The sequence below is a fragment of the Scomber japonicus genome, chromosome 18, assembly GCF_027409825.1.
Source record: "Scomber japonicus isolate fScoJap1 chromosome 18, fScoJap1.pri, whole genome shotgun sequence".
In the NCBI taxonomy this organism is placed as follows: Eukaryota; Metazoa; Chordata; class Actinopteri; order Scombriformes; family Scombridae; genus Scomber; species Scomber japonicus.
Window position 1 is genome coordinate 9,498,400 of NC_070595.1, and position 24,269 is coordinate 9,522,668.

The following is a 24,269-nucleotide window of genomic DNA, read 5'->3' on the forward strand; positions in this document are numbered from 1 at the left end:
GGGTCTCCTAGAACTGAGATATCTCTTTTGCAGGCTTGTCATATGATAAAACTCTGATCATCTAATGTTTTCCAGAGACGATTTCTTCTTCAGGGCAACAAAGAAGCAGCTCATTGTTTATCAAAGCACAGTCAGAAGTGATGTCGACTGAATAAAGCAACACTGAGCTTAGTCTGGATATCATTACACAAAGCTTCACATCAAAACACTAAACCTGAAGAGGTATTTGAAGGTGTTATAATAATCATATTTATTTTGGGTGTTTGTGATGATTTAGCCGACAAAGTACAAAAAGAAAATAAATTATGGATGAGCTAATAATCAGACAGGCGGATGACAGCAGGCAGTGGATTAAGATCAGAAGTGAAAACAGTACACACACACACACAGACACGCTGGGATTCCTGACCCGCTGACTGAGGAGCAGCACTGCCCTATATGGCAGCATCATATAGTCAAATATGAGAGGGCAAGGAAAAAAAGAAATAATGGAAAAAGAAAAGGGGGGGAGGGGGGCTCAACAGGAAAGGGGATTATGGGAAATAATGACACAGTCTATTAGCGTTGTGTCTGGTCTCAACAGAAATCTTTCCACACTGAGTTTTGACATTGTGAGATAAGATGCAGAATAGACTGAATCCATGAAACACACATACACACACATACAAAAAGTGAAAGGCAATCTGAGCAAAGCTGACAACAGAGCAGATCAGGTATCAACAGACATGTTTTCTAATATTACAAATAGCAAAAAAAAAAAAGGACCATCTGGAGTTGGACCTATTCATCCATGCTGTTTCACTCTCCCCTCATGCATGCTCACACACTAACACAAACATACATGCACGCGCACAGCAGAAGCCCGGTCGTGTTACCTGAGACACCATATGTTTTTCCACACACGGAGGAGATGAAGGGGGAGAAGAAGCCCTTTTTTTTTTGTCACGGCAAAAAAAAACCAAAAACCTTTCAAGCGTGCGTCTGTGTCTGCTGACTTTTAGCCTAACCCAGCCCCAAAAGTGAAGCGCATACACACACCATCCACAGAAACACAGGCTCAGCGACCAAGTGGTGATGCTACTGAACTCCCCCCCTCCGCCACCAACCTCCCCCCCCGTTTAAGTTTTACTCATCAATCACACAAACTCATGAGCCAGTTTGTCTATAGGAACTATCTGCTGTCATGCAAAGTTGCCTGGGCTGAAAAAAATACTCTTTACAGCTTCTTCTCCCTCTGCAATCCGTCTCTTTTCTTTTCCAGTGGTTGGAGAAGTATGCCTCCGTTCACTCAACCCCCCCCCCCCCTCCTTTTTCCCCTTCCCTATTCGTTCTTGCCTGCCACGCTTGATGAAAGCCAGAGGGAGAATTCCCCCCCCCTCTTTAAAACCACCGACACCCGCCCCTCAAGCCGCTCAAAAACCTCTGCTGCGCTGTGATGTCCGTCAAAAGCGTAGGCCGCTGCCCATCTCCTTATACGGCATTCTGTGTCTCCTTCCTGCCAATCAGATTAGGCTAAGATCGTCCCTTAGAGGTGCATCAGTAGTTCACTGGCTCAGAGGACACGTGGATGTTTATGTGGCAAGAATAATTACTTTGCAGAGAACGCAGCAGAAGCTCTATCTAGTACACAATCCTATACTAGTGACAGCCACGATTTAACAAAATAAAAGCTTTTCCTTTCAGTAACAAATAAATGTGTCATCATTTAACATCATGGGATCTTATAATAGGCTTGAATTCATTTAAACTACGGGGATCCCACGATGCTGTCTGTCAGTGTCAGCAGCTCTGTGACTGCTGAGATCTGTGACACGCGGCTCGTCTGTTTTTGACCGTTCGGATCAGCGTCAGCAGCGGCGTCATTATCATAATCACACTGACAGCTCTTTACTTTCACACTCACCTTGGGCAGGATGAGACGGCCTCAAAATATTTGTTTTCCCCCCCCACCCCCTGTTTAACTCATGCCGGTTTCAGTTTTTTGTTTCTTTTGATTCACCGCAAGCAAAGCAAAACCTGTTCTGGATGAAATTAAATAATTCAAATTAAAACAAATAATGGGTGGAGCATTCACAAGTAATTTGGTTTGTATCATAATAACTAAAAGAAGCAAGCGAGCGGGCGAGGCTGATAGAGAGCGACAGGGCAGAGAGAGAGAGAAGGGGAAGAAGTAGAAGCTTAGTCCTGAGTGGGTACTCTAAAAGAAAGCTGCAATTATGCATAAAGACAGAGGCTGTTATAGTTGACGATAATGGAAGCGGGCTAAAACTTAAAAATTGATTTTAAATAGGAACTTAACACTTTCAATCAAATAAAAAAAAACCTACTACAACACTACTACTACTACTACAAAATATATACTAATAAATACAGTTTTATGTGTGGTGGTTTCTTTTTAATGTGTTTTTTACTTTTGTTGTTTCATTGTTGTCTACCTCACTGTGGGTCAGAGAGAAACACAATTTCAATCCACTATATATCCTGTAGGCTACATATAGTTAGAATTGACAATAAAGTGACATCAATGTAGGATTTTATCATTTCAATTATCTGCAGAATAAAAATGCAGTTTAAAAATGTCATAATTTCCTACACCCCCCAAAAGGAGACATCTTGAAATGTCTTCTTTTGTCCAACAACTAACAAACATAACTTAAATATACAATTTACTTTCACAGATGACCAAATAAAAAAAAGCATCAAATCCTCTAATTTGAGAAGCTGGAGCCAAACATGTTGGAGTTTTTCCCCCCTTCACTAAAACAATTATTTGGTAATCAAACAGTTGCTGATTAATTATCTGTTGATGGGTAAATCCTCGCGGCTCCACTATGATATTTATATGTTTCTACAAAAGGAACTTAGTCCAAACACACTGAACCTCTGTCTGGTCTTCCTGATAAATGATGCGTAATGTTTGATGAGTCAGAGGTATGACTGCATCTGTAGCACCGATGTACTCACTAGCTCCCAAATCATGATTATTATTTCTTGACTATGTTTTGTCTGTCGCTCTTATATCATCGCTGACAGACATTAACACTCATGAGATTTCCTTTAACTTCAATCGGTCTTGATTTACTACAAAATTAGAGTACAAAGAGCTTTTATTCTGAAACCGCCAAGAATCCATCACATTGATACTACAGACCACAAGGATGAATGACAATCTGCAAAACGAGCCAGTGCAGCATCTGTATGTATTGATATGTTTCCTGGGCCGCCACTTCAAAAATCTCACATTGCTAATTCTGAATGGATGCAGCGAGATGGAGAATTTGTACATTGGCGGCAGAGAAAGTTGAAATGAAACTGGAAATACTGTCTCGTGGTTGAATGCTTCCGCAAACCGGTCAAGCTCAAATTTATATCCGCGTCAGTCTTGTGACTTGTGTAATATTTGTAGTGAAGACTTTGAAGGAATTTAATAGGATTGCCACAGTTTCAAGGTGGCACCCAGGATTAGTGTCACCAAACAGTATCTGACCAAAATGTAAAATATGGTCACAATCTCTCCATCTGCTCCTGAGTTATGTTATTATATTATATTTGCCAGAAAAAGTATTTTTGTAAGAATATTATGATATCAAGGTGAATCTGACCTCATCATTTTATCCTATTTGACATTTGTATGAAACTTTGTCATAATCAGAGGATGAATATGTGGCAAAAACATGTTTTGTGAGGTTATAGTGATCTTGACATTTGACCACCAAAATCTAATAAGTTCATTACAGAGTCCAAGTCGATGTTTGTGCTAAATTCTAAGAAATTCCCTCAAGGGGTTTGCAAAAATTTGACGAACGGACAAGCTGAAAAAACAGTGACTCCTGCCATTGCTGTCGCCGGCATGGAAGTATAAAAACTCAGCAGCACTGACTTACTTGTGCAGTCTAAGCTGGGGTACACTGCTGTTTATCATGCAGGCGGCAGGTAACCTAGGAGATACTGCATACATTTAGAGCTCTGCTGCACCGTATCTGTGCATCGCATCACTTGCAATGTGCTTCTTTGTGTATGTGTATGTATGTATGAGAGCTATGGTGTGAGGCGATGTGCAGACTGTTTTCACACCTCGACCAGCTGCATACAGCCTGGGGCAGAGGCAGTTAGGAGCTGCATTAGTGTTGGACAATATCATCATGCCTATATGGGCAGTGGGAGAGCAGTTAACCCTGAGGTTGAGCAGTGTCAAACAGTGCGTTAGGACACCAATATCGCACGCTCAGCACTTTGGTTTACTGCTAAATCTGCTTAGAGTGGGTTATATTGTTTGGAGACGGGTGGTGGATGTAACCTCCTTGACATTATCTGTCGCTCTCTAAAGTGAGATGTGCAACACAAGGGAATGCCCGTAACCCAGCAGGATAGTTATGCTGAACAAGGCTAAATGTGCAGTTAACTTGAAATGCATGCATACCCTGACACAGCAAAACACACATAAACCTGTCAGTGTGTTTTCATAGTGCGGTTGCACAATTCTGTCAGTTTCTCTTATGTGTTCAGCTTCTCTCCCGCAAACAGATGTGACACACAGAGACCGTCTTCTGGTCCAACCGCCGGCTCACGTGATTGGCCAAGTTCAGCAAAGGTTGATTATGCATCAACTTCTTGCCAGACAGCCACTGTGTTTTGTCACTCCCACAGCGTAAGCGCAGTACCCACTTTCACATGAATGGGAAGACTACCACCCCCCCTCGAGTTGCCAGATTTGGTCACGCTGAGCAGGTATGTTGGAAGGATGATGCAACACCTCTGCACATCTCCAAATAAACACAGAGAGGTACAGATGTTTTCACACAGCGAGTTAAACTGATATTTTTAAACTGTGTAAGAATAAGAATAATGACATGCTCAATGCTCTGTTGCTGGACAAGAATAATAAAAGACCTCCACCACTTGCCAGATTGTCATTGTTATACATATTTAAAATAACAGGCTGTTCCACTACACAGCTATGGACTGTCTGTACCTGATGTTAAAGTGGATTACGGATATCCAGTATAATAACTAGTTTGAACACAGACAGAGTAGCGGAGTCTGTTCACTAATTCATCTGCTGCTGCATGTGTTTGTTGACATCAGCCTGATATCTAGAGACAGCTGGTCGGGCCAGTGTTAGCAACTGACTGAACAAAGTAGAATCCGTGCGCTGATCGGTCCAAGCTCACGGTTTTACCTCTCCAGACAGACAATGCCACGTCAACAAACCCAAACAAAGAGTGCTGATCAGTGTGAGGAATTGTTTTTTTTGTTTTTTTTTCTTCCAGTCTGTCCTTTTGGGGATCGACGGAGCCAGCTAGCCACCTGGAGATCCTGAGACTTCCTGACTCATGACAGTTCTGTAAACTGTGGCAGGTGTGCAGTGTTTATAGGACTGTTGTGAGTTAAGAATGCTAATGTAGCCAGAAATCAACTGTGTCGTTTATTGACTTAAAAAAATAAATAAAAATCAGCTTTTGTGCTTTTATGGACTTGTCAATAACTGAATTTATATTATGTTGTCATGCATGCAACACTGTCCAGCGTGCCCTTACTTACTGACTGTAAAATATAAACCATTAAAATAACTTTCATGGTGACATCAAGTAAGCCTGCCAAAGTCAATGCTACAGAGACCCGTCACCCAAAATAGAGAGCAGTACCATAAATTTTACAGAGGACATGGCGACTGTTGCTGTGTCACCTTTAAAGTGCATTCCCACATGGAACCACCCCCCCAGCCCCCACCCCTGCCCTGACACCCTTCTAGTTACTACCTCCATCAAGCATTCGGCGTCATTCTCTTTGAAGAAGAATAATGTGTTTAGCTTACAGCTGCTCTAGCCTGCGGGGGGAACAAAACAGAGGAGGGGGAAGAGAGGAGTGAAGAAGGAAAAACACACAAGGAACGGAAAAATATTGAGAAAAAGAAAGCTGGTGTGTAAAAGAGAGTGTAACTGAGATTTAAGAGACTTTTGGGGGAAGTTCCACCGCAGCAGACGCTTATGTGCATCACTATATTATCTTACATACACAGTATACTGCAGTATAGATCTGCATCTATGGCTAACTTATGGTCAATGCACATGATCCCGACCACTACTTACTGCTTAGCTTTGGTGTAAACAGGTGACTGTAGGCTATATAACAATAAATACTGGTTTTGACTTGTAGCCCCTCACCCATACTGTCTCTTCTTCAGCGATGTCAGCTGTTGGCACTTTGCAGATGTTAACCAAATAAAGAAAAATATTCAACAAACCTACTCCAGTTGAACCTGCTGAATCTTCAATATAAACACTGCAGTAGTGTTTCTCCAATATTCACTCTGCAGCAGCGGCGGTGCGCCACTGCAGAATTATGAGCCCCGCTGCTAACGTTTCGCACGATCATCAATATCAAAGGGCCACTAATGATTTTCACTTGCGCGCTGCGTGAGCGTGATAACACCCCGCGTTATCGTGGGATTGTTTTGAGTCATTGACTTGGGCGTCAAATCCCAGATATCTCCTGCTGCTCATTCTTCAAAGGACAGCTACGTGAAAAGTACTGTTAGCTAGGGCAGTGTGTAATTTATGTGTGTGTGTGTGCGGTTGAGTGACAGTAAGAGAGAAAACAATGGCAGTAAATGTACAGTACAAGCTACAGTGTGTCAATTAATATATGCTGTAGGTTCTCAACCCCCCCTCCCCACCCCCTAAACCCCAACTGGCCACCCTGAACCACTCAACCTATGGGTAACACTACTACTGTTATTAAAAGTGCTCATATGTCTTTAAGTAGTACACATGTTAGGCTATGAATGGGTCAAATGAAGGTAGTGACGACAGCAGTGTATTGATTTATTGTACTAGTATAGTATGTGTGTGAATGAGTTTGTTGTGCCATAAGAGAAGGGGAGGGGGGTAGAAAAGCACACCTAGCAACAACTGCTGTATGTGTATGTGTGTGTGTATGTGTATGTGTATGTGTATGTGTATGTGTATGTGTGTGTGTGTGTGTGTGTGTGTGTGCGTGCGTGTGTGTGTGCGCGTCTCCATGTCTGCGCAAATGCAACAACTGTGCCTTGGCACCTGTCTCACTCAATCGGGGGACGGATGAAGTTTAAACTGCTTGGACAGCTTGGATGACAACGTTGACTCGCTTGACAAAATCTCGGGCTGCCCCCTCTGTGCACATGACATTACATGACACACGCACACACACACACACACACACGCAGATTATAAAATATAACATCACACTGTGCTTAGGCAGCATGGCGACAGCATGTAATACCCACCGCACATGCATGTCAACACAGGCAGTGAAAGCAGAGGTTGGCATGTTCCAAATGCAAATGCGCCTCCCTAGCCCCCTCCTCCCACCCCTCTACAAGGCCCAAAGGAACCCAAGACCACAGAGCAGGACATGCTAGAACAGAGCCGGAGAGCAGCTCTCATCCTCAGGCTGTCTTGTCAGCTAAAGTAGCACAGACACGCCCACCATATGTTAAGAGCAGTGGAGCAACACAACGTCAACTATATAAACATAATCTGCAGTGCTAACAGTGCTAAGTTACTATTTTAACATAGTCACAACAGTGTAATTCTGCAGCTCTTGCACAAGCGTGAACGAAGTCTCCCTGTGTAATGTGACAAGTAAAAAGATGAATAAAGTTGCTTATTTACAGTGTGGTAATGAGCCACTAGCATGATTTCTTCCTAAAGAACTACTTAGTTGCAAAGAGTTAAAGAGTGAAAGGAGCAGAGCTGCAGGGACAAGCCCTGCTGTTAGCCTGATGCCCTGCCAACTATCTGACAAAGGCCTCACCTGAGCCAAGACACAGCAAAGCAAAACAGGCCATACCATAAACAGCACACTAATGACTTTTTTTTCCCATCAAGCCAAACTACACTAATGGGAAAAGAAAAAAAAACCATAATGATCTCTGTTGTTTTTCCTTGTTCTGGTCTTGCTTTTCTCAACATGTGCACTCGGTTGTTTCTTGAAAGCTTGTCCTGCTAAAGAAATGAACTTACCGGGAGCATTGCAGGGTAGTACAGCCCCATCATTGTCTGATCTTGAGGGACAATTGCTGACCAGCTCTCCACCTTCTCGTCCCTTCTCCTCTCCTCTTCCCTGTGTGTTTCTAGCTCTCCTCCTGTTCCTCCTCTCCCCTGTCTGTGCTCTAGGACCATGAGCTGACGATGGCTTCGGTCCGCGTCTGCCTGCCTCGCACATTCAAATTCTCCCTCGTTCTCTGACTCTTCCTCCTCCTTCCCCCTTTTCGCCGTCCGTCCCTTCTTCCTCTTCTCCGGCGTGTGCGGGGCTCGTACTGTCACTCTCTGCCTCTCTTTTTTCTTGCGTCTCCCTGGCCCCTGCTGCTATGATCCCCCCTCGGGGCCTTTCTGTCTCTTTCTCTGTCCTCCTGACAGCCTGAGTTTCTCCTCTCTCCTGCTCTCTCTCTCTTCTCTTCTCTTTAGCTCTGCGTCTGTCATTCACGCACTCGCGTTACAACCGTTCCTGCTGCCTTCCCCCCCTTGCTTCCCGCCCCCTCTTTTAAACTTTCCCTCCCTCTCAGCCTCAGTCCCTCCTATCCATCAAAGCATCCATCCTTCTACCTAGCCATCTAACCTCTGGATCTGGATGGAGTCAGAAAGCTGGTGCTGCTGTCTCTTCAAACCCCCCGGAGAGAAAAACAGAGAGAGAGAGAGATAGAAAGGAACAGGAAGGAAGAAGATGCCGTCTATCCACGCACTAGCACGCCTGAGAATACTGAACGCGAATGCGACCCCCACTGCATTGCAGCTTTTTTTTGATGATTTATTTATTACGTGGAGGCTTGTCAGCTCCAAAAAAGCAGTGGTAGGTAGGCCGGTCGGTAGACAGCTAAAAAGGTAGACAGCTGCGTGGGTAGGCTCCTAGATCACCATCTCCGCTGCAGCTGCCTTCATCACACAGATGGAAGTCTCACAAAAACTGAGGGAGCGCCTTTAAAAATCTCAACCTGAACATGAGTCTATATCACGGTGCATTGCGCCTTTTTCTGGCTCGGGCTCCCTTCTCGCTTCCCACTGCTAAAGTTGTTTGGGGGTGGGGGGTGGGGGGGCGCAATTTGCAGAGATGAGAGTGCAGTTCTTTGCACTGCATTTTCATATGGGAGGGACCGAACTCTGCGGAAGAAAAAAAAAAAAAAAAAGCCCTGATGCCAAGCTTTCAGACATCTGCTGAGTCTGGCTAGAACTGGGTCCAGAGGGACGGGGGAGGGAGGGCGAGATAAGTGAATGGAGGTGGTGGTGGTAGGGGGTAATTAAAAAAAAAGGGGGCAAATGGACAGAGGGAGGGGGGAAGGACGTGGGGATGCGAGCGGTAGATAACGGGATAGAGAGATAAATGGATAAAAGGGTTGGCCGTAAAAAAAAAGAGAGAGCGAGGGATGACAGGATTAGGGGCTGTAAGTGAGGAGGATGAGAGGATGAATAGGGGATGATCTGAGGGGATTAAGCGCGTAGACTGGACGCAGCGATAAACACGCGCGCTTTCTCGCACAAACACACGCACATAATGTACACACAGATGCGCTGCGATCATTTTCGGGCTCCTAAACTTTGGCTCACACACACACACACACACACACACACACACACACACACACACACACACACACACTCAAACAAAGGCCTATATCTACTCCACACTCATCAGCTGACTCACACAAAGGCCTCCTTCTTCAAAGAAAGTATCCAGAAAATAGATAACTGAGGCGTAACTATTCTATAGTAATAAGAGCGGTTATTGAAGAATAGCAAGTGTTCTTGTAAAGATGAAGACCTGCTAAATGGTATAACACTGCTTAGGAATGTAGCCTCTATGATGTGCTTGTTTGTGTGTGTGTGTGTGTGTGTGTGTGTGTGTGTGTGTGTCTGTTGTTAACCCTGATCATCTTTGTGACCTAAACAGCAGGAGACTGACATGTATGGCCCCCGAGGGTCAGAATGGCCATGCACACACCCACTCCCCACTCCCCACACACACACACACACACACACACACACACACACACACACACACTCACCTCACCGTGTGTAGCAGCAGGGACCCGCAGGAGCCTGTGACCGTTTAACACACTGGTATTGACACAGACAGACCTACAGGCACTTCAAACATGCATGCATAACATATGACGGGAGCATTACTAAGACAAATGTACTGCAGCGGTGAACAAGCCAATCAGGCTAAGCTAGGCTCCGCTCGGCCCCATTTGCATGATAACCAGCAGCTAGTGAGCTGGAGACTGTGTGTGTGTGTGTGTGTGTGTGTGCTCAAGGGCAGAATACATTTGCAGGGACGACTTTTAAATCATTTATTAAACAAATGCGGCGGTGTGTGTGTGTGTCGGGCGTTGTGCATCGAGGTGGGGGGTGTTCAGACGTACCGCTGATCACCGTAAAGTGTTTCTCTTGTTCGGGTGTTTGTCTTCCGAGCAGAGCAGAGGAATCTGGGCGAGACTGGAATCTACTGTACGCACTGCTCTAACTGAGCAACTGACTGTTGTATGATCTTGTGCCCTGCAGGCAAGCCATCTTAAATAACTTGCTTCCCTTTCACCTCTATTCCGCTCCCCTGCCTCATCCTCTCTCGTTCCCCGCCTCGCCTTTAATCTTCTTTCGCAATCTTTATTTTTGCCGACACGTCAGCGACAGAAATAACTGAATATCGGACGAAAAAGGGGAGGGGAGGGGAAGGGGATATTTGATATTACATAAAAACTGACTTTAAAACCTGAAAGACAAATTCTTACAGCGTCAGCCTCTTTTAAGTTGCTCTCTCGCGCTGTTGGAGAGCTGTATTCCCAAGAAAGGAGATGCTAAGGGTAGAACAGGAGTAGAGGGAGAGAGAAAAAAAAAAAAAAAAGAAGAAGAAGAAGAATACATGGAAAGAGATGAGGCCTTTGAGAATCTCCCTTGTTGTGATGTGGGGAGGGAGGCTGGGGGCGAACAGGCTCACAGACCAACACTCCCCTCCTGTGGCACTGCCAGAGAGCTGCACATCCCCGACACACTGACACACACACATACACACACACACACACACAAATCCTTTCGCACAAACTCATCCGCACACACGCACACTCGAGCACTGAGCTGGTCTGAGCCGTTCAATGTGCTCTGCTGCTCGGAGGTAGATAAGAAAATAGTCAGCTACTCTGCCACTGCGCTGCACACATAAGGCACTCATTACTGAGAGCAATATGCATGGAGAGACACTTAGAATAAGAAAAAGAGTGGAAGAGAGAGACTGTGAGAGGCATTAGGAGAAACGACAGTGTGTGTGTGTGTGTGTGTGTGTGTGTGTGTGTGGGGGGGGGGGGGGTAGGATTGTGGAAACAGCGTGGCGTTCGGAATGGTGCGGAGCTTAAGTTGAAAGGCGGTGATAGCGTCATTTCTCGACTTTTTCTTTTTTTATTTGATGGTCGGGCCTTTGAAAGAAGAGCTCGATCGCTCCCTCTTTCAATCCCTTCCTGCAAATCCTGCAATTTATAAGCTACCGCGGGCTCTAGAGGAGGAAAAATAAAACTAGAACCCTGCAGAACTTCGTAACCGTCTCCATAATGACGCCATCGTTGCACATCAGAGACTCATCCTGCAACAGGACCTAGACCTAGATGGATGCTTCTGCTGGTCGAGTACAATAAAGCTTTCTAAAATGATTTTTATTATATTGTATGTGCAAAAAAAACAACACCACATATTTGTTCCAATATTTAGAGGAACAGAAGGTGCAAACACTCTCTTATCTTCTTTTAAATGAATTCAATTTGTCTGAACTTAGCTGAAAAGCAGCACATCTCAAGTGATTTCAGAGCACTGTACTTCCATTTTTTTGGGGGGGATAAATTTATTGTTATGGAGGTTCGCGAGCCGTCACTAATCTCTTACCTGACTGTGAGGTGGGTATCCATGGAAACCAGGGTTTAGAGGCTCATTGTTCTGCAAGAGACAACAGGAGGGAGTAGAGAGAGGGAGGAAGAGAGAGGGAGAGAGCGATGTAAGTGGCTGAGCTTTTGAGAACGAGTGCATGTGGCATGACAAGTCCAAAACTTTTACATTTACAGGTGAAGCACACGCTCAGATATAGAAAAAAACAAAACTGTAGCTTGTTATAAAACTAAATACAGGAAGAAAACAAATGCGGTTGGTATAACAGGGTTTCTTCTTTGCTTAGACAGATTTCGATTAAAACAACAATGATGCTAAAAAAGACACAGTTCATATGAGGACAGAAGACACCTGATGAAAGGAAAAGACTTGGGGAGTGAGTTAACAGTCTCTGTGTGTGTGTGTGTGTGTGTGTGTGTGTGTGTGTGTGTGTGTGTGTGTGTGTGTGTGTGTGTGTGTGTGTGTGTGTGTGTGTGTGTGTGTATGTGTGTGTGCGCCGTGACTGGTGAACCATTACTCCGGCTTACCGACATTTTTCATATCCAGCTAACCAATCGTGATCCGCTCATGAAGGGGGGAGCCCCCCGTCCCTCATTGACGCTGCCCCAGAAACCAGTGTTGTGGTTAATTGCTCTGTAATTACTTTTAATTAGATTATTTCTGTCTCTCTCCCTCTCTTGTCTCTCTCACTATTATTTGCTCTTCTGTGTCATTTTTGCCCCGGCGAGAGGAACCATTGTTTTTGCGGCGGGAGCTAGGTGAAGAGGAGGAGGAGGAGGAAGAAAGACAAAGAGGTTGAAGGGGAGAAAGTGGAGGAGGAGGTGGAGGAGAGGTATTGGAACAATGGAGAAAGTTAACCAAACCATGATATTTTGACAGCGGTGAGAGAGATGACACTAGCGCAGTCTAGCCTGCTGGCATGCCTCGCAGAGAAAACATGACCTCCTGTTGAGACTCATGCCTCTGCTCTCCTGAGGGAGAAAGGGGGAAAAAGGGAAAAGGGGGGGAGGGGAGAGGAAGACTAGAGAAGGTCTGGGGGGGATAAAAAAGAGAGATGTGTGTATATGGAAGAGGGGATGCTTAGTCTGTAGGAGCTGCTGATGTTTTCATTAATCTGGAGGACATGAGGAGCGGACAAAATCCAGCCTGAACACACTCGGCCCATTCAGCCCAAACGGCTTGAGTGTGGGCTCGTCTGCGATTCTGCGGCCGCTAAAGGGGGCAGATTTGGCTTCTGAAGAGTGTCAACAGACTTAACCTCTCGGCCCTGACCTTGAGCCGCCTGCATGCGGGAACCACTTCCGGAATTTGCATTCGTTCTGGTCGTGTCTGACGTCGGAGGGATGCGAACCAGGCTATGAAAGTTGATCCCGGAGAACTAAGCAAACGCAGTTCGACTCTTATAAAGAGGCTAAAAAGGGCTTGAAGATGTATAGGCTGAGAGCAAAAACAGATGTGGTGATGATGATGTATGGATGAACGAATGAAGAAGGGAAAAATGTCTAGACGGAGCGGGCCGGAGGGGAAGCTGAAGGGGGGAAATTAAGTTATTAGCAATGAGAGTATGAGGGGGGAATAAATGCCAGATGTAAAGAATAAGTACGTATGAGAAAGAAACATTTGATGCATGAGCAGTAAACCCGTGTGTGTGTGTGTGTGTGTGTGTGTGTGTGTGTGTGTGTGCGCGCGTGTGTGTGTGTTTGTGTCCAGACTCGAGACCCGTCCTCCCTTCCCCCCCACCACCACCCCCCTCTTGTCTGAAACAGCCCTTTCTTTGTCTCCGTTCTCCACTTCCTGTTTCATCTGGAACCAATTTCCCCCTCGTGCCTCGTCCCCGGGGGGAACGCTCTCCTTGGTGCGTCGCGTTCACAAGCAAATGGACGGGGCTCATATTCTGCAACACGCTCACTGTGTTAACAAAAAAAAAAAAAAAAAAAGAAGCTGCTGGTGCTCGGCGTGGCGCGGATTGGGAATGTGGTATGAGATGAGATGTTCGGAGCTGAATCTCTAATCATGCAAAGCCTCAGGGGGGCGACGTTGGCGGGAATGAGAAAACTCCTTCCTGCTTTAAATTTTTAAAAAAAGGTGGTGCGTGTTGCGACTTACTAACAGCATGATGCGTTTCAAATAGAATTAAGCTGACATCTGGTTTCGGTGCGCCAAAAAAAACTGCCTTACATTATATTTGCTCAGTTTTGGAGCTAGAGTCGATCACGATGGGTGGGAAACTAAACACTAGCAGCTGAAGAAATGCGATCATTTAATCCGATTACTACAAATAGATACGATTACAAGTGATTGCTGAGAATGAGTTTGTTTGATTTTTTTAAAATCTCATTTACAGTCAAAGTAAGAGCGTGGGCGCCATGCTAGCTTCAAAAACTGGGAGGAAAAAAAAAAATTGGAATGGTGGTGAAATCTAAACCAAAATTATATCCCAACCATCAAATTATAGAGTGGCTGGTTAGTTCTGCAATGGACGGAGTGGAGTGTTAGTGGAGAGAAGAAAGAGAAAGGAAGGGAGGAGGTGGGAGGAGGAGTTTACGTAGAAAGGACAAGAGGAGGGAGAGAGGGTAGAGTTGAGCAACATCTGGAATCAATCTGTCTGTGAGAGAAGGAAGGGAAGAAGGAGGAGGGACGGAGCTGGGATAGATGGATTGGAAGGGTGGGGGGTGGGGGGAGGGGGGTTTGAAGAAAAAAGAAGAAAAAGAAAGGACAAGAGTTTGATGAAAAATAAGGGCAGAGACAGACGTGCACACATGGGAGGAAGAATGTGGGGGAATGAGACGGCAGAAGCCAAGAAAAAAAAAGGGGAGAGAAATATAAAAGCGGTAAAACGTTTGCGAAACGGAGACAATGAGTCATGAGTTAAGAATGCCATGTGATTTATATTTTGTTTAAAAAAACGGTGGTGGTGGTGGTGGTGGTGGAGGGGGTCGGAGGGGGTCTGAACTTGATACCTAGTTTTCAAACACTCATTTACCCACACTCTAGTACACACACTCACTCCCTCTCCCTCTCTCTCTCTCTCTCTCTGTCTCTGTCTCTCCCTCTTTGCCATATGGCTTTGCTTTTAAAGTATATTACATGCCTGCGTGTCTTAAAATATATACAAAAGAAAACCGCGTACATGCCTGCCATCATTTTTCTTCATTTTCCCTTTTTAAAAAAAAAAAATTAACTAAGTCAGTGTGCTCTGCTAAGCCCGTCCAGGTTGAGAGTCAGGGCCTTCCTGCTGCACTTCTTTTTTTTTCCAAGTTTCCATTAAGTTAATTCCATACAGTTTGCGAGTGAGGAGGAGCCTTTGAAGGCGCCGGCTGGCTGACTGTGAGGGCTTCAGACTGCACTGGCAGGGATCAGCTAAAGCACAGAAAACCAGTCACACACACACATAAACACTCTCTCTCTCTCTCTCTCTCTCTCTCTCTCTCTCTCTCTATATCCCCCTCTCTGACTCTGCGGAGGGCAAAACTAAAGGGCGTCTCTCTTGTTTATTTTCTCTCTCTCTCTCTCTCTCTCTCTCCAACTTGCTATTTTAGGAGAAGGAAAAGAAGTTGGGGAGTTGCTGGAGCAAAACGCGTAGAAGCGAAAAGGGGGGAAAGAAAAAGGAGCAGCGGTGGTGAAGGAAGGCAAAATGACATGAGGTCAACAGATGGTGAGAGGGGAGGGAAGAGAGAGAGAGAGAGAAAGAGGAGGAGGGGGCAGGGTAATTAAGAGAGGGAGGAGGTGGGGCCCTTACAGCAGGCATCCAGTGGTCCCTAACGGAGCAGTGGATGTTTGGTTTTATGGTCTCGATCGTGTCGCCGACTGGAAGAAAAATCCCACCTGCTGAAGAAAAAGCTTCACCTATGAGACCTAAACATTTTCACTGTAGAGCACACTACAGCTGTGACAAAGCCCAGCATTACTTCTACTGTACATAGAGGGTGTGATTCAGATTTAGGTGCCAGAGTTAACGTCAAATAACTTTCAAAGGCCTCCAAACATTTGAAAAACTAAAACTAAAAAGCACCACCCTTAAGACTGAGCTCGAGATCATCAACTCCAGTTGTGCAACCAGATCTGAGGCCCACAAAGAATATGTTGAGTCAGGTGATGATTCTGTGAAGCTCCGCCAATTTAACAAAAGACTCCCAGAGGATCAAACGGTAACCAAGGTAAAATGCGGAAACTTAGGGGGGAAAAAAAGGAATTAACGGAAGAGTCTGGAGGGCGCTGGAACGATAAGCGGGTGGCGGAGGCGCGCGTGTGATTTGTCAAAACGCCGTGCTTCGAAAAAGATACATCAAAGCCGAATGATGGAGCTGAAAATGACAAATTCTTGTAAAAAAGGGTAGCGGATAATGTGGGACCTAAAGTCAGACAAAGACAACCGGAAGAAGATGGGTAGAAAGACGAGATGAATCACAGCGTTTCCTGCAGGACTGAGGCTTATTACTTACGACGGCACCTTTTTTAGACACCGCAGCGCCCAAAAACATGCCCGCAGGAGGAGACAGCTATGTGTTATTGTGGTCTTTTTTTAGTTTATTGTGTTGTCTAAAGGAGAAGGCGTTTTAACACCTCTGTTGAACCAGGTACAGGTTATTGTCTCCAATCCCACAGTAAGAAAACATGTGGCTCTAAGGCTTTTACCTCTCCTCTGACTGTGTGGATGACAGGAAGTGTCTTCTTAATGTGTCGGGTGCCTCCAGAGATCTACTTCTACACTTTGTTCCTACTTTAACAAACTTTGGTTTTGCTGTTTCTTCTTAAGTGAATCTGAACAATGTGAAGATAGTTTATTGGTGATGGTGAATGTAATAGATACACAACACTGCCTGATTGTGCACAACATGTCCATCTCATGTTACAACAACTGTTACAGGGTCAAAACCACATGCTGGATCAATCTCTTCACCATGTGGCATCATGGCACATCGTGACTGAACAGTACAACTCCACCTTACAATCTATGCATCCAGTTTGTTTTAAGAATGGCATCCAAGGCCGCAACTAATGATTATTTTCCAGATTCATCGATTCATCTTCTGGTCTATGAAACTTGGTAGCCTTGGTAGCTGAGTGGTTACCGGGCATGCCACATACCGCCAGCCTCCCTGGTTCGATTCAGCAAGGGACCTATGCTGCAGGTCATTCCTCTCTCTCTCCCTGTTTCCTGTCGGCCTATATGCCACCTACTATCAAAATGAAGGCAAAAACTAATCTTGAACAAAATTAGAATCACAATATCCTAGAGTGCAAAGTAACATCATCCAATGTCTTGTTTTGTTCGTCAAACAGTCCCAAAACTTCAACATATTTTATTTACAGTAAGAAAAAACAGTCCTCAACTTTAAGAGCCTGAAACCATCAAATGTCTGGTGTTTTTGTCTAAAAGGTGACTTTATTATCAACATTAATGAAGACTATTATATAATTATTAACCAAATAAATCAATGTTTGCAGCTTTATTCACATCCATACACATTGACTTTTTTCTTATGTTATTCCTCTGCTTCTGCTCTTATTCCAATCTCAGCAGACAGAAAACTAAATATTAATGTGGACAAGTGAGTATTAGATATAAAACATTACCGATGATAAGCACCAACATAACTCATTACTTATTTATTTCATTTAAAAAGGAGAAATGCTGAACACACTTTTTTTTTTTTGCCCTGTAACTTCCACCAATATACTGCACGGTATACTGCTCCGTTGTTTCCTGTCACATCTAATTATTTCACTTTGTCGAGGCAAAGCCTGGAGTCCACTGCTGGCGTGCGGTACGTTACGATGCCTAATAAACCGAACACTCACTTAAACAAGTCGACGGCTCGTCTTAAAAAAGGATGGGGCGACATTACGGATCCCAGGTATATTTCTGAACTGAGTCTGAATTATTTATGACACTGTGGCAGCTGTGACAATGCTGTGGCGGGGCGTCACAGATGACCCCCGTGTAAGGGAAACACTGAATTGACATTTCGTTGTGTGTGTGGGTGGAGATGGGAGCGCATATGACAGTTTGGGGGCAGCCTTGGGGAGGAGGCTTGTAAAAGAGGAGAGGGGGGTGAGGGGAGAGGAGAGGAGGGGTGACATGATGACCATAAAGGGAGCGTTAACATGTAAGTGTCATGTTAAGAGAGCTGAAAGCAGTGTGCTTAACAAGAGTAAGGAGAAAGAGAGCAACAGAGAGAGGAAGAGCACTCTCTAATCTGTCTCTTTTTTTTAATGAATACTTCCATTTCTCTTTTCTTCTTTTCCTCTACATGATTATTCCTTTATCCTTTGGTAATACTGCTATTGTACTTGCACCAATCGGGAGCGGTGAATCGAACAAAACACACACGGGAGAGAAAGAATACGAGTTGAGCAACTTTGTCTGAGGGAATTTTTAGCTTATCGTTGCCAGTTCAAAAGTCAAGGGTGACTCTGCTGTGCTGCGGCTTAAAGTTTAACAGCGATCATTAAACAGCAGTTGGCGGCCGTGAGCATGAGACCAGGTAGAATTCTGTATCTGACCCTTAGTTAGACGTAATGGCGCACGTTGGATATGGGCCGAACCCACGACCCGACCCACCTGTCTCCTCTGCCTCTTCGTAACACTGTTCCCCTACTGAGGAGATTTCTTCTTTTCTGTGAATAATTCAGACACTGCTTGACTTCTGAAGGACAGGCACACTTTTAGGCTACAGTTACACACAGACGTACATGCAGGACTGGCGCCTACTGTAGCGTTACGATCACTAGAGCTATAGGTAATTCTTAGCAAAGACAGCTTTATCTTGCTATTTTACAGTCAAAGATTAGGGACGCCAACCAACACCTCTTTTCATTGTATAGGCCTCTTAATCGGTTACTTATTTTGTGACTTTGCAACCTCCAAGTCTATGAAGTGTTAAAAATATTACAACCAAAAAGACTAAACTGATGTCTTAAAATTGCTGTTTGTCTGACAAGTCAAATAAAATTTAATTGATTTCCAAATATATGAAACTGATACCAACAAATAATCAATTATGGTATTTGAGCTTAAATTTAAACGATGATATCAACAAGAGATATCAACAACAGATATTAGAGTGTGTTCACTTCACAAGGAAAACTATTTTCAAAATTTGTGTTTGTGGGGGCAATTTAGTTCCAGTACTGAGTAACCTCAATAAGACCTCCGGGGTTTCCTTTAATGCCTGTTTTCTGAGGTGAATGGTCGCCAGCTGACTGTTGGCTGCGATACATTTTCATTAGCAGCCGATACGACAGGCTCGATCTTTCACTGGGCTGCTGAGCAGGAAAAAAAAAGGTCATGTGCCCATGTGTGTGTTTATAGAAAATACTGAAAGCAAAATTGTAATAACACATCTAAGCGATCTGTCCATGCGTATCAAAATCCTGCCCCCCTCCCCTCTTCCTCTCCTCCCTTGTCCCGCACACTCCTTGCCCGCCCCCCCCCCTCTACCCCCTCCCTTTGCACTGGCCCGTTAAAGCGATCAGTCTGGTTAATGCCCTCTCCTAAATGAGCTTTGATCTCGTTAGCGCGACACAAAGCCTCTTTACTGCCAACGATAGGACAAATCGGCTCTCAGAAAGCGAGCGAGATAGACAGACAGATGTAGAGAGAGAGGGAGCGAGAAAGAGTGGAGAGAGAGAGAGAGAGAGAGAGAGAGAGAGAGGGAGAGAGTTAGAACTGTACTCCCTCTCCATCTGAGTGGACCACATCACTGCCTCAAGGGGAAGCATCAATACTACCAGTGGAGAGTTGGAAAAAACAAAACAAAACAAAAAAAAAAAAAACATAAAGTGATAGGAGGAGAGAGGGGGTGACAGTTGTAGGAGATCACAGGAAAAACCTAAAATGAGAAGAAAAAAAAAAAACAAGAGACGAGACAGACACAGGGCTGGAAATAAAGTGGAGGATGTTGCTGTATAAATGTGAGTGATCGGAGTTGGGGAGAGGGAGAGAGAGAGAGAGAGAGAGAGAGAGAGAGAGAGAGAGAGAGAGAGAGAGAGAGAATCAAAGATGGCAGAGGGAGATGGGACGGCAGAGAGAGAAAGAGTGAATGTGGGGAGGGGGGAGGTGGCTTGCCTCACTGGCACACTGAAAGCCTGTGAACCAGGAGTCAATTAGCAATCTGGAAATATGCCTGGGGGAGACGGGGAGGGAGGGAGTAGAGGGACAGAGGAGGAGGAGGAGGAGGAGAAGGGTAGGGGGGGGAAATCAGAGGACAGCTAGAGGGGAGCAGGGGGAATATGATGAGTGGGGGTGGGGGGGATGGAGAGCAAGAGCAACAAAAGGGGGGTGGGGTGGGGGGACAATCCGCTGCACTCTCATTTATTATTACGCTCGTGATTGTGATTTACAGTCAGCCCGGGAAGGTCGGCATTCTACCTCTCTCAATGGGTGTCGTATGGTAATTTTTTGGGGGGTGCGTTCAGTTGTCAGAGTATCCACTGAACTCATCTACCTCACCCCTGAGCACGCACTAAACCACAGTGAGCGACTGCCATCCAACCACCATGACTGACTTGCCGGCATATCCCCTCAATGTCACTTTTCTTTTTTTCTTTTATTTATTTATATATATATATTTACCCTTTGCATAAAGTAGGCAGAGTTATTCAACTGCTCATCTTCATTCAGAGCGTATCCTGCTGCTTATCTCTCATCCCACCAACTGATTGTGCCATTCCCGCCATCCATCACTTTCCTCTCATCCTTTATTATGATCCCTGATGGAGGCGAACTAATGGGTCCGATTTCCCTTCTGTCCTCTCTCTCCTCGCCTCCACATCCTTTATTTCCCCTCTATGAATCTATCCATTCTACACTGCATCTGTGTCTCTTTTCTGTCCAAATATTATGTCCATGTCCGCTCTTTCTTTGTCCTCCACCTTCTTGCCTAACCCACCCCCTCACCCCGTACATCTATCCCACTCACCCTTCTTTCTCTTTCTCCTCTCCATCCTATTTCCAGCCTGACCCCCCCCCCCCCCCCCCCCCCCGGTGCCCGGCGATCAATATAACTGATGGGCAAGTGAGAATTCCTCCCCATGCTACGCTGCTCATTTTCACATCATCTCTGCCGGCGGGCTATAACCTTTCCTCATCGTCGGCATCCATCCTGTGTGTGGAGCTTGCTGAGCACCGTAGCTTTATGTGGGACCCATTTGTCATTGCAGCAGGTCAGCCGCGCACCCAATTAAAGTATTTTACCAGTTCCCCAGGATTCAATTACCTGCCGATGACCTCGAACCATGTCCGCCTGCCCTTCGACTATTGTTAGTGCTGTTTCGCTGGACTAAAACACCAGACGTCAGCTAAAAAATTTTCCCCTTGTGCTGTTGGATTATGGACACTTGAAAGCATATGTCTGTGTGTGTGTGTGTGTGTGTGTGTGTGTGAACAATGTGTAGTAAGAGATCCCCGGAGTGCAAGCGAGAGAAGTGGACTCTGCGCCTCGGCAGTCTCCTGGTTTACTGTAATATACACAGATTAGTCCGGCGGAGGCGAGAATGGCTGCTGATGCTTTGCTGCCTCAGCAGTCGAGTCATGAAAACAGGGAAGACCCGTGTAAGAAGGGCCCCCCAAGCCCCCTCTCTCTCTCCTTCAGCCTACACCAAAAGGGTCTGTTCTTTGTCTTTCACTGTGGTGACCCCTCCCCCAATCTCTGTCTGCCTCTCTCTTTTAACACCTAGCGACAATCTGGGGAGGGAGGGGGGGGCATGCAGCGATTAATGGCACACGCGTTGTGTATCAGGATTTGATGTGGTGACTCACTGCAAATTATCATCACAGGTTTGAGTAATTTCATCCATGTGAATAAGAAAATTTACAGTAGACCATGTGACAAAGCACTGCTTCACTTTCCATAAGCCAGGGCATGATGAATGGGTCTGATCTTTGCTGTGTTGCTGTCTGTCATAGCAATGGAGCCTGTATCATATTACCTTTGTCTGGCTTGGTATGGTCATGCTCCTTCACTGAGCTGCTCCAGGAGCTACAGCTACAGTCAGCCAGGCACATTTCAACAGCAGCACATTTCTGTGTAATTCATTAAGCTCACATTTCTTTTTAATGAAACGATTTTTTTCTGTTTGCTGCATTGATGCATGATTATGTTGTTGATGAGAGAAAGGGGGCCTGTCAAAACATTACCATCACTCTCTGCTGACGCTGAGGAACAAAAGCTTTTACAGAAGAAGAAAGGGGAGGGCAGATGATACTTTGATACAATGCTGCACACATGACGCCGAGATAGAAACAAAACGACACAGATGTGACAAATGGATACTACATGTGTTTACATTGTGTTCTTACCTGGCCAATGTCACCAACAACACTCCCGGTCCCGTCTATTCTTGGTCTTTTGCACTCCGCCCCGGCTAAGTCAGTCAGGGCAGGGGCTGTCTGAGCGTCGGGCTCCGGGTCTCCTCGCTTCATCCCCCGGACAGCCGCTGGACCCCCGGCCGCGCTCGCATGGGGTCCCGCTGCTGTATCAATGTCTCTTTCCCGGTCCATTATTCCCCGACTAACGGGAAGCATTATAGATGCAATGTCGGTCGACATTAACATTGGACGGCAGACAGTCACCAGTCAAAAGTCTGTTTTTCCTCCGTTGCCTTCTCCTTTTTTAATTGTCCACAGCTCGGAATTCACAATGGATTTGGCTTTTCCACAAGACGCGCAGACAAATAATATTGAACTGATTTTTAGCAATTCATTAATACAGGCAGCTTGTACTGTTTTATTATGTCTAACTTGGCGTTAGCTATTCGAGGCAGAGCATTATGAGCCTGCCAGGATTCCACACAAAGCACATTAAGCACGGCTTTCTCCAAAAAAAGTAAAACGACGCCAAACAGTGACCTATTTTAATAAAGATCACACGTCCGACTCTTGGATGCCTGACGAGCTAATTAGCCAGCTAACATTCGCTAGCGTGCTAGCATTACATACCGCTAGCTCTCTTTATAACTGTGGCTCGGTGAGCACACTCTCGCTGCCAATAATAGAAAATGTTGGAAATTAGCTACGCGTACTACTCCTCCTTCTGCGGGGCCAGCCAGTCCTCTCTCTCTCCCGTTTCAGCTAAATGTGTTTTTTCATTAAAGCCTCTCTGTTGTTTCCTACCAGCCTTTTTCTCCTTTGGTTTCAGTCCCGTCTTATCACACCGTCCGCTCCCTCGCCGTGCTCTGCTATGGATGTGACTTGGCGTGCGGACCTGGCTGCCGACGAACACGATTTCCTCTGGTCTGAGTCCCAGTTGGTGTGACTCGTAGTGTGGAAGGAGCCCGAGTGCGCTGATCCGCGGTCAGATTTGTGTACGAACACCGGGCACAGAGGTAGAAGACAGTGAGGTGAGACAGGCTGGCCTGAGGTCTGCGTTTCCTCCGTCTCCTTCTCCTTCTTTTTCTCCAAACCCTCCTCCCCCTCCTTCTCCACCACCACTACCTCAGAGCCCCCCTCCCTCCTCTGTCATGTATTTCAATGTTTAGCCAAATTAAAAGGAAGATTATTCTACTTTGTTTTTTAAAACACTGCCAGTAGATACACCTAGGAATTTTAAAAAAAAAAAGAAAACTTCACGATTAATGAATAAATACATGAAGATCTTCACTATCAAAACAGACAAATGGCAAATATTAATCCTCACATACTGTTCATATTCTGACCTTCACCCTCATGATTAGCCTCTGCCAAATTTCTGAGCCACAAATCCTTCATAATACCTTATTAGTCACAGATCAATGTGCGATTAATCCTTAATGAAGCTTTCAGAGTGCTTTTTGTTAATGGGGGAAATTATTTACAATCACACTATATAATGGTCTACTATAACCTATTAGTGATTTCTGTTTACACAATATACCTACACAAAATGTGTCTCAGCTGCACAAAAAATGTGTTTTTTAAAAGTTTAAATAATTCCAGGCCTATATTTTGGGTCACAAAGTCATCAAATTTCAGGCAAAAAAATTGTAGGGTGTTTATACTGCTTTTTACATATTACATGACTATATAATGTGCATATATATTACTATCATTAGTTAATCAGAAGTAAAAGAGTTAAAATGTGTGTGTTTATGTGACTCATTCTAAGATATGCAATACATCATTTATGTGTTTTTACATTCACTAAACACAATGCATTCACACTCTGGGACATTATATAATGCAAGAACATGTATTTGCATGAGATTGTGTGACATTTTGTGATAATTTGGATATACTTTTTAGGTTAACAAATGCAGTTATGTTTTTAGCGGGCTATTTGTGTATGCAGGTAAACTCAAATAAAAGCTCATAATTATCTAAAGTATCAAAGACAGGCAAAAAATACAAATTAGATTAAATGAGAAACAACCACCTGGTGTCTGAAT

General features: G+C 44.9%; 1 protein-coding gene across 1 annotated transcript in view; it reads right to left on the reverse strand.

Moving 5' to 3' along the window:
- Positions 1-23,266, reverse strand: part of LOC128379475 (RNA binding protein fox-1 homolog 2-like) — a 44,178-nt gene extending 20,912 nt beyond the window's left edge. The window contains exons 1-2 of the mRNA XM_053339102.1: positions 22,207-23,266; positions 11,904-11,954 (exon numbers count right to left, since the gene is read on the reverse strand). Of these exons, the coding sequence (XP_053195077.1) occupies positions 11,904-11,954; positions 22,207-22,461 (306 nt within the window). The 5' untranslated portion in view covers positions 22,462-23,266. The remainder of the gene's footprint in view (positions 1-11,903; positions 11,955-22,206) is intronic.
- Positions 23,267-24,269: the final 1,003 nt, after the last annotated feature.